The sequence below is a fragment of the Phyllostomus discolor genome, chromosome 3 (genome assembly GCF_004126475.2).
Source record: "Phyllostomus discolor isolate MPI-MPIP mPhyDis1 chromosome 3, mPhyDis1.pri.v3, whole genome shotgun sequence".
Classification (NCBI taxonomy): domain Eukaryota; kingdom Metazoa; phylum Chordata; class Mammalia; order Chiroptera; family Phyllostomidae; genus Phyllostomus; species Phyllostomus discolor.
In genome coordinates this window covers 160,465,335-160,476,539 of record NC_040905.2, presented here as the reverse complement: position 1 = coordinate 160,476,539, position 11,205 = coordinate 160,465,335, and the positions used below count along the sequence as shown (strand labels likewise).

The 11,205-nt window shown below is 41.7% G+C and overlaps 1 protein-coding gene across 3 annotated transcripts in view; it reads right to left on the bottom strand.

The window, feature by feature from the left end:
• Positions 1-369: 369 nt before the first annotated feature.
• Positions 370-11,205, bottom strand: part of GLDC (glycine decarboxylase) — an 82,841-nt gene continuing 72,005 nt past the window's right edge. For 2 of the 3 annotated variants that reach the window (XM_028530091.2, XM_036021653.1), the window contains 4 exons: positions 7,015-7,110; positions 3,180-3,352; positions 1,634-1,714; positions 370-1,080 (listed from right to left, as the gene is read on the bottom strand). In XM_028530091.2, coding sequence (XP_028385892.1) covers positions 937-1,080; positions 1,634-1,714; positions 3,180-3,352; positions 7,015-7,110 — 494 coding nt within the window. In that variant the 3' untranslated portion in view covers positions 370-936. The remainder of the gene's footprint in view (positions 1,081-1,633; positions 1,715-3,179; positions 3,353-7,014; positions 7,111-11,205) is intronic. The other variant, XM_036021652.1, reaches the window with a different exon arrangement.

Here is an 11,205-nt window from a genome sequence, read left to right as displayed (position 1 = left end):
GCCTGGATATGCAGCAGCCATCTTAAGACTATGAAGATGAAGACTATCTGCAAAGAAAGGCAGAATAGAGAGACTGAAGGAGCTTACCCCTTGGCTTCTCACTTCTGGATTTATTGCTAGATGAGAAAAAATAAAGCACTGTTTGATAAACTTCTGTAGTTGAGTTTCAGTTACCCACAACCTAACACATTCTAACAAAAAGAGCCAAAGTGGTATTCACTGCTAAAGAAGATATACACACTGTTTTTTCAGCCGGCCAAAGGTAAATTGATAATGTAACAATGGTATTGGGTTAGATACTCTCACTACCCTTCAAATCCCTCTGAACTTGTACACAGAAGATTGAAAAAATAGACCCAGAAGACGTTCTTCAAATTGGAATGCTTTTATTAGAATACTAATAATTACAGATAAAAAACCCACACACATGAAAAAAAAAGAGAAAAAAGACTTAAAAGCTACTACAGATTAGCCAAATTAGAGAAAAATACTTCTGCAGCATATACAAAATGTAAACATTTGCCCTGGGAATTCCCACAGATGGCACCATCCATAAGGACTTATTTGGAACAAAAATATGTCTACTGAGTCTCCACTATAGATTCTACAGTGTCTGTGAACTTGCTGCATTGAAGTTAAACTTCCTCGCACACCCCAAATTTTCTATGCAAAATCTAAAAATGGGTCCCAATCAAGGCGATTTGAACATCACTGCTGCAAGTGGAAGCAGAGGCACTGAAGCAAATCAGTCTTCCAACTATGAGCTCCCACTCCCTATGCCAATTGTATTTACACTGACCTTGAGAGAGATTACAAAAATATACACAGTATACAAATCCCCTGCTTGAGTCTGGGGTGGTAGGTGAAATATTTCTTGCTTATCCAATGCTCCAGAGAGAGGCATCAAATCAGTCACTTGAACTCAGGAAGAGAGGACTAAGAAGAGGCCCTCTTCTGTTCAGAAAATGGAGACTCATAAACTTCCATGGGTGGACAGGTGCAAACGAGGTGCTGATCTCCATAGATGTCATCAATCCGGGCAATGGTTGGCCAGAATTTGTTCTCTGGTTTCACAAAGGGCTGTAAGAACAAAGGATGGAAATGTTCTGCGACATTCTGAGAGGTTTCCCTTGGGAGAGAAGATTGCAATGACATCCTCACAGCCTAAGATACTGCTAGCCCAACAAGTATGCAAAAAGTGTAAGAAACTAAAAGCCAACCCTTCATCACCATCCCCCCAAACCCAACTTTCGATGTTTGTCTCCACCCCATCGAACAAACTGCACAGCATTTTCTCTTTCAGAAAAGAAAGAAAAATTGCCTTTGGGGCCACCTCACTGTAGGGTGATAGTAGAAAACACCTACTTGACAGGGACTCCAGTTCCGTCTTCCTCCACTGTGTGCCCTGCAGAGTCCCAGGCCTGTGGTTGACACTCAGACTCTGATTTCAGGTCTGAAAGCCAACGCCTGTGTTCTACGTCCTCCCCTCGTCATGGCCCACATTTCACAAGGCGTCCCACTTATGGTTACTATGGGACTGTAAACGTGGAAGCCCTTCAGAGTAGGCGATGGCCCCTCGCAGGCGCATGAGCACAATCCCAGCCAGCACGGTCAGCTTCAAGGGAGAACTTACGAGCGGGAATGCTGCCACCTCTCTAGAATATGGCCGGTCCCAGCTCGAGGATGTGACACAGGTCAGGGAGTGTGGAGACATCTGAGACAGACATGGGCGAAAGAGGGATCAGAGCAGAACACTGCCTTCTCCTCAGTCAGGAGCTTCTGACTGAGCTTCTGAGCTCAGGAGCTTCTGACGGAAGCCCATGGGCAGAGAAGGATGTTGTTTTGTTTCAATTTGGGGGGAAGGAAATCTTGGTAGGAATTTTTTTTATTGTGAAATATTTCAAATACCAGAAAGTTATAGTAGTATATAATAAGCACATCTACTGCCCAACATAAATCAACATATCATCATATTTGCTTAGCCTTTTAAAATAAAAAGCATTAGGGGCAGTTGAAACTGCCTGTACGTGCCCTCCTCCCCAGTGATAACCACTACCTTGAATTGGGTGTTCACCATTCTTATGTTTTATACTATTACTGCCCACGTTAATAAGCAATACATAGCATAGTTTGGTACATTTTTAAACCTTATATCATCCTATGAGTATGATTCTCCACTTGCTTTTTGTAACTCAGTATTATGTTCTTAGGATTCCTATTGCCATTTTTAAAAACAGCCTAAATCCTGAAAGAATCAGCAATATCCAGAGAAAGAGGAACAGTACAAATGACCATATTGCATTCCTTCATTACCCTGTCAAATTCACACTAAGGGAACTGCCTTCTCCCATCAGTTCTCCAGAAGTTGCTTGAGCTTCTCTGAACATCTCACATGTGTTGTCGGCTTGGAGCCACAACAGCACAACCATGGCCTTTGTGGTATTGTCAATTCATGACACCCCACCTTAGTCATATCTGGACTTCATGAGAAATTTAGGACTTTGACCAGATGTAAAATGAACATATACACCTCTGTGGGTAATGCCTAGCAAATTTTCTCCAACATAAGCCATAAAAATTGTAAAACATTCAGGCCAAATACCAACCCAGTTGTTCTAAGCGGTAACTAATGTAAGAACTTCTCTTTATCCTAAGTGTGTGAGACAAATAATCTCACTAGAATGCATCAAATAGAGACAGAATAAGACTTCCTCAACTAAATAGAGCCCTTCAGCCTGTGCTCCCTCTTTAGCAACCAGTTGGGGGGATGTGGTGTGTAGCTCTCACAACCCCCAAACAATTACATAAACAAAGTTAAGATATAGAAAAGATCTACATTATGCTTGAGTAACCACTACATTCAAGACTTAAACTTCCCATCGCAGATTCGATTCCCAGTAAGGGCACATGCCTGGGTTGCAGGCCATGGCCCCCAGCAACCACACACTGATGTTTCTCTCTCTCTTTCTCCCTTCCTTCCCTCTCTAAAAATAATAAAATCTTTAAAAAAAAGATTTAAACTTCCAAGTAATAAGTGCATCATCTTCTCAGAAGAATGGCCTTAATTCTAGGCAAGAATATCATCTTCTGATGAGAGAGTTCAGCAGTTGCCGACACACTGACCCGACAACTCTCCTCCTCTGTGGGATATTTGGAATAGAGTACCAGCGCCTGCACACCTTCAGTGGGTTGACTGTAGGGTCCAGGCGGCCCTCCTCAATGTCGGCGATTTCCTGCCGAATGCTGATCATGGCGTCACAGAATCTGTCCAGCTCCGCCTTGTCTTCCGACTCAGTGGGCTCGATCATAAGAGTCCCTGCCACTGGCCAGGACATAGTAGGGGCATGAAATCCTGCAGGGGAGACCAGGCAACACATGTCACTTAATTTTGACCTCCCCAGTTTGGAAGAAACACCCCCTATCCTATAAATTATCCCAAGGAAACCATTGCTAATATATGTATCTGGGGATTCATTTCAGCACTGTATATTTGTTAAATTGTGTAAACATTCAAAAATATTAAGTGAAAAACCCCAGCTACATAATATCCCATTTTATTTAAAAAAGGACTAAGTGTTTACATATGTGTGTGTGTATATGTATATGTATATGTATATGTATATTATGAGGGAAGACACCTTGAATACTAACAAATACCAAAGAATAAATATTAAAAGAACACTAAAAAATAAATACTAAACGAGTACTAAAGAACAGTAAAATTTTCATGGGTTATCACCAGAAAATGAGACAGGGATTTTTATTTCTCTGTGTTTTAGAAACTTTCTACAATGTTCATGAATTATTACTTGCAATTACGAGAAATTGCAACATCAAAGCCTACCAAGTGTGGCAATCACTCCATTCAAGTTGAATAATGAGGTAACAGGCAGGAAGGAGCCTGGAGTGAGTGTCACTGTCCCCAGGATTTGGTGCTGCGTGGAAAGCCTTTGCCTTTACACTAATCACAGGCTGAAGGTGTTTCTACATTTCCTTTAGTTTTCACATGTAAGATAAATTGACAAGAAACATGGTCAAGACAGAGCTTTCCCAGACAAAAGCCAAAAACAACTTCGCTGTATTTTATACTTTTTCTGCAAAACTTGAAGAGGAAGAACAACCCCCAGGTTGGTAGGCCTCGGGTAAGTCCGCTCCGGAGTGCAGAGCTCCCAGTTCCACTGCATCGTTATGTGGGTGCGTGAGCATCATGCTGTAAAGTTGTCTCCTCAATACTTTATTACAAAAATTTTCCAACATACCAATAAGTTAGAAAGAGTACACACTCAAATACCTTCTACCTAGATTCTACAATGACACTGTTTCCTTTATCACATATGTATTCAGTTACCCTTACATCTTATTTTTGATGCATTTCAAAGTATGCTGCTATCATAAGTATACTTCTTTAAAATTGTCAGCATGCATATCAGTAACTAGAATTGAGTATCTGGTTCACGTGTTTTTGTAACTAAATTTACATACAGTAAAATGCACAAATCTTAAGTGTGCAATTAATGAGTTTTGACAAACGCATAAAACTTTCACCTTAACCAGAATGGAATTTGATTTTTCTTTTTAAACAAAATTTGGTATCATAAAGTCTGACCTCAAGTCCACATGAGCAAATTCAGCCCAGCATACCCTGCTGTAGTGGTTTCCACTTGTGGACCTATCTGAGTTGTCCTGGAAACACAAATTCCTGGATCTTGACCCTGATTCAGGCTGTCCAAGGTAGGGCTCAGAAATCTGGATTTAAAAACTCTCCAGGTAGCCTTGGCTGGTGTGGCTCAGTGGATTGAGTGTCAGACTGTAAACTGAAAGGTCACGGGCTCAATTCCTGGTAAAGGCACATGCCTGGGTTGTAGGCCAGGTCCCCATTTGGGGGCGTGCAACAGGCAACTGATTGATGTCTCTCTTGCACATAGATGTTTCTCTCTTTCACCTGCCTTCCCTCTCTCTTTAAATAAATATGTAATTTTTAAAAATCTCCAGGTGATTCCAATCGTTAGTTATGTTTGAAAACCTCTGCCCTAAGGCAGTGAGTCCCCGACTTGTCTGTTAAGACTCATCCATGGGGTGCTTGTTAAATATACAGATTACTAGGTCTTTCCCCTGGAAATTCCTTTATTGACTTTTTTTTTAGAGAGAGAGAAAGGAAAGGAGAGAGAGAAAGAAACGTCAATTTTTTTCTACTTATTTATGCATTCATTGGTTATTCTTATTATATGGCAGGGCATATATTAGTTATATGTGCCCTGACCAGGTATCGAACGAGCCATCCTGGCACATTGGGAAGACATTTCAACCAAGCTACCCAGCAGAGCACTGCTGGAAATTCTGATTCAGTAGGCAGAACTAAAACCCAGAATCTGCGTCATCATTTTTATTGTTGTTTTGTTACTTATTCATTCATTCACTCATTCATTCATTCTCTCACTCATTAAACACATATATTCTGAGTGCCTACTATGTGCCAGCCTCCTGGACGATTCTGGGCTCAGGGCAAGTGTGGCAATCACTCCACCAAACATCAAAATAACATCAAGCTTGAAGAGAAAAGAACATGGAAATACTGGGTGGTACTTCGATTACCAACTCCCTCCTCACCCCTTCTCTCTCTCCCTCCACATGCTGCCGCAGCCAGGCGTGATATCAGGGGACTGAGTCAGGTCACAGGAACAGACAAGGGGAGACTTTGATGAAGTAACTGCTAACTTCATTAATGAAACCATTCTCTAGCTTCCCATTTATTATCGATGTAACTTTACATAATAAGGTCATTCATTCAAGAGAGAATGAGTCACACACATGGAATTCCCATTATGATGCAGTAGTAAACCTACTAAATTATTGTTTTCATTTTCTTTATTAAAAGAACTCACTCAAATCATCATTAAAATTCAGATAGGACTCCACATCCTTTGAAAAGCAAGGTTCTCTACAACTTAGCCTTTCTGAGAACTGGATGGTCTTTGATATTATTAATAATATCACTAAGAAAGTATATTTTAATAAAGGCTGTGCTGAATGAACATCCACTAATATACAAAGGGCCCACGTCTCTTATAATCTTTCAAAGAAAATTGCATTATCTCTGTGAAAACATGTGCCCATTTCTTCACCTCTAAAGGCAGCTGAAACAGCTGTGTCATGACTGAAATGGTTATAAATATGAATCTAGCCCTGGCTGCATGGCTCAGCTGGTTGGAGGGCTGTCCCCACACACCAAAAAGGGTGTGGGTTCCAATCCCCGGTGAGAGCATGTACGGGAGGCAACCAGTTGTTGTTTCTCACATTGATGTCTCTCAATGTCTCTCTCTCTCTTTCTCTCAAATCAATAAACATGCTCTGGCTGGTGTGGTTCAGTGGACCTGTGAACCAAAGGGTCACTGGTTTGATTCCCAGTCAGGGAACATGCCTGGGTTGCAGGCCAGGTCCCCAGCAGGGGACACATAAGAGGCAACCACACATTTATGTTTCTCTCCCTCTCATTCTCCCTCCCTTCCCTTCTCTCTAAAAATAACTAAAGTCTTCTAAAAATTAAAATCAAATCAATAAACATATCTTCAGTGAGGATTTAAATATATATATATATATATATGAATACACAATGCCATTCATCTCTACCACTTATACAGTTTACTTGCAAGATCTTTTTTCCATTACACCAACTTAACTCTTCATGGACCTCTCTGTTTACCAAGAGGAGAACAACAATCATTTTCTTTGGTATTTTTAATTTTGTTAACTATACAGACTTCTTTCCTTGGCTGCATGGGGTCAAGATGCATGAAAGGTCAGTACAAATGCAGTCATAAGGGAGTTTTTCTGCATCACTCTAAAAGTTGCCTGGAACCCTGGGCTCCCCATTTAGCCTGTGCATCAGTTTCCTACGGCAACTGCACATTCGGTTCGTGCCCCTAGAGGTGGTCCATGGCCAGCATGGGGAGCTGCTGAAAGGTGACAACCCAAGTTCCTCTCCCTACAAGGGGCCACTCTCATGAGACTACTCACCATAATCCTGAAGCCTCTTGGCCACATCCACAGCCTCAATATTTGCAGACTTTTTGAAGGGTCTTAGATCCAAAATGAATTCATGAGCCACAAAACCTATTTGGGAAAATTGTTTCAACTCAAGATTAGCATCAGCTTGTTGTTTTACCCAAACAAATGAGCAAATAAATCAGCTTTTTAATGCATATTATAATCCATTCTAAGTTTATAGTTGAAAACAAAGATTTCCTATGCTCTTATTACAAATTAGAGGTCTTATTAACAGGTCAGGCTAGTGTATCCAACCCTGAGTACATAACACACCCATGAGCCAAGAAGCTAATAGGAGGTGTGGCTCTGGGGCCAAGGCACCACTGGAACATTCAACAGAGATTTCTGGGGATGAGATTATTTCTAACTCTGAGGCCCTAAAATCTACTTGCAATAGTCATCACAGGCCTGATCCTTCTATACAAAATATTTCTAAAACTAAGATCCATTGACACCCTGTTCGGCCACTTTGCCCTTCACATCACAAAACTGTGTCTTCTGTGTGTAGGTAAATATACTAAACATATTTCCATAAGATACAGAATTTTATGTGATTCGTCGACAGGGCTTTTGAAGGTTTGTTTTCAGACTGAGAATTAGAAATAGGGGCTGTCAAAGAGCACACCACAAGTGCAAGGAGTTGATGGGGCCAAAGTCACTGTAAGCTGATCGCCTCGCTATACCCAGGCCACTGTCTCCCCAGTGTGAGCTGTTGACCAGTGGTCCATTGTCCAAAATAAATCACCAAAAAAGTCAGCATTTTCATAAAAGAACAACATCCTGGGAGCTTCCCAAATTCCATGGCCCACACAACTGATGAATTTCCTTTGAGGAAAGTATCTACCCATGAGATAATAACGTACTCTTTCTTATACTGTTTTCCTCCCTCTCAACAAATAATGAATCTACTTACAGGTTCTTGGAGCCAAGGACTCCTCCCGCCTGAGAAAAATAGTTCTGGTCATTAATAGCCCCTGAAGATAGTCTGTGAACTGCTCTGCTTTTTACGTAATGAATACATATTAAAGGGTTGGTTTGGTTTGAGTATAAAAGTATGAGATCCTGAGACTTTGAATATACTGACACTGCATATTTTAAAAACATACTTTGTAACAATGATGATTCAATTTGTGAGGAATGTCACATAGCCAATAGATCTCCCGGGGCAAGGGAAACAAAGGAAAAAATAAACTAATGGGACTACATCAAACTAAAAAGCTTCTGCACAACTAAAGAAACCATCAACAAAATGAAAAAGGAATCCACTGTATGGGAGAACATATTCACCAAGGATACATCTGAACTTACACAACTCAACACCACGAAGGCAAACAACCCAATTAAAAAATGGGCCTGAACAGACACTACCCCAAAGAGGACATACAGATGGCCAATAGACATGTGAAAAAAATGCTCAGTGTCACTAATCATCAGAGAGATGCAAATTATAACCACAGTGACATATCACCCCACACCTACCAGAATGGCCATCATCAATAAATCAATAAACAAGTGCTGGCGAGGATGTGGAGAAAAGGAAACTCTTATGCGCTGTTGATGGGAATGCCGATTGGTGCAGCCATTGTGGCAAATGGTATGGAGTTTCCTCAAGAAAACTAAAAGTGGATCTGCCTTTTGACCCAGCGATCCCACTTCTGAGAATATATCCTGAGAATGCCAAAACACCAATCAGAAAGAATAGATATACCCCTATGTTCATAGCAGCATTATTTCCAATAGCTACAATCTGTAAATAGTCTGTGTCCATTTACACAGTGGTACATATACCCTTTGTGACAGCATGGATGGACCTGAAGACCTTTATGCTAAGTGAAATAAGCCAGTCAGAAAAAGACAAATACCATGTGATCTCACTCATATGTAGAATCTAATGAACAAAATAAACTGAGGAACAAAATAAAACCAGAGGCACAGACACTTGGAACAGACTGACAGATATCAGAAGGAAGAGGGTGCTGGGGGAGGACGGGAAGAGATCAGCTCATGGGTGCACACAGCAATGTGGTGAAGGCCAAAGGGAGGGCAAGGGCTGAGGGGAGGGGAGCAGAGGGAAGGAAACGGGACATGTGTAATAGTGTCCAACAATGAAAAAAATTATGAGGAGTGTGATTCCAAAGTAGAAAGCTGTCTTCAGCCCCAGCTGGTGTGGCTCAGTGGATTGAGTGCCAGCCTATAAACCAAGGGGTCACTGGCTCAATTCCCAGTTGGGACACATGCGTGGGTTGCATGGGTTGCAGGCCAGGTCCCCAGTGGGGGGGCATGCAAGAGGCAACCACAGGTTGATGTTTCTCTCCCTCCCTTCCCCTCTCTCTAAAAATAGAGAAAGAAAATCTTTAAAAAAAAAGAAAGAAAGAAAGTTGTCTTCATTAGTAGGTAAACTCAGGGGAAAAAAGTGTCAGTTGGAAAGTTCTGGGGAAAAATCAGGAGACAACAGTCCTCATTGACTGTTAATTTCAAGGTTCCTAAATGCCCTACTATGCTACACCATTTTGGGAGCCCAACCTTTGACCTTTCTTCTCCGGGCCTCTGGCAGCCAAACCAACATTGTGACAATGACTTAACAAAGAAGGGTAATGAAGCTCACTGCTCTGAAGGACATTCAGTGACAGAGGGGGAGGAGGGGAGGGGCTCATGACAACAGAGAGGACTTACTCTTGCTGGTGGGAGAGAGCAGAATCTTTCAGAGGTTCAGCAATAGCTGAAAGGCCCCATCAAGCCAAGCCAAACCCAGAACTGCTAACACCAAACCTTCATCTGCAGGGGCCCCCACCGCAGCCAGTGGTTTGGGAAGGGCTCCACTTTCAAAATGAGGTTCAGATGTTATTTTCTAAATCCATAGTCTAGGGCATTTAAATAGAAACTGTAGTGGAATTTCAGCCTCTCTCCCTTTCTCTCTCTATTTGAGGCCTGAAAGGGGTGAAATTTAAACTTAGTGGCTTTTGGAGGCCAGATCCCAAGATGTTCATCTTTGTTTGCAGTTTTAAGGAGAAAAGATATACAAACCTTCTATGGCATAAGGTGAGTCAGGGCAATCTGAAGTAGAAATTGTATAAACTGATTAGTGCAAATTTTAATTTTCCCCGAGTAGGTGTTTCTGCTGGGCCTAACCATGACTATAACTGAGAGTCTGAATAGACACCAAGTCAAAGGCACAAGGAGAGGAGGGGTTGGGATGATGGAAAAGCAAGATAAAAGTGGCTTGACTCTGGGATTATAACATCTTCTCTCCCAACTCCCACCCAGAAGTTAATTATCTTTCGAGGCTACAGAACGTGCTACAGACTTCTCAAGACCCTCCTTGACAACAGGCTTATCTCTAAGCCTCAGAGTGATTGCCTAGAAATACAGGGACTCACTAGCTGATTATATAGCTTGGGTGGGGAATCAACGCTCAGTCAAGCTTTTCAGTTGCAATCCAGGGACCACAACTAACAGAATCAAAGCTCCTGACTGTTCTCCTGGGAATGAGGTGGGTTAGGTGGGGCTCCGGGCCTCAGGAGGGCTCTCTTCCCAGCCAGGAATGTGAGGGCCCAGCTCCTGAGGCCCATGTCCACCCACTAAAGGCCACTGGGAAGCCTCTTCAGGGACAAGAATTTCCAAGTGGAGTTGGGTTTATCCAAGGTCAAAACTGAACAGGCATTTAAAAATTTAAAACATAAATGAAACATTGGGATATAAACAAAGTTGTCTAATCCACTGACAGGAACTCCAATTAGGTCAAACACTGAGCATAGTCTCCACAAGAGTAGACAGACACCTGTGAAATTTTTATTTATTTTTTTAATTTAATGATTTTAGAGACAGAGAGAGAAAGGGTAAGAGAGAGAAAGAAAGAAACATCAATTTGTTGTTCCACTTATTGATGCATCCATTGGTTGATTCTCATATGTGTCTTGACGGTGACTGAACCCGTAACCGTGGCGTATCAGGTTGATGCTCTCACCAACTGGGATACCCAGCCAGGGCAAAATTTTTTTAAATTCGTCCTTTGAAAAGGTATTTTAAATGAGGTAAGTCCTTCTTTTCACACCCTAGCAGAATAAATACTTCTGCTGCTCCTCATCCCAATTCTTGCCTGCCACTTCTTTGCTTTGCAAAACCATAAGCCTCAACTGTTTAGCTCATATTTTTAAATCTCTC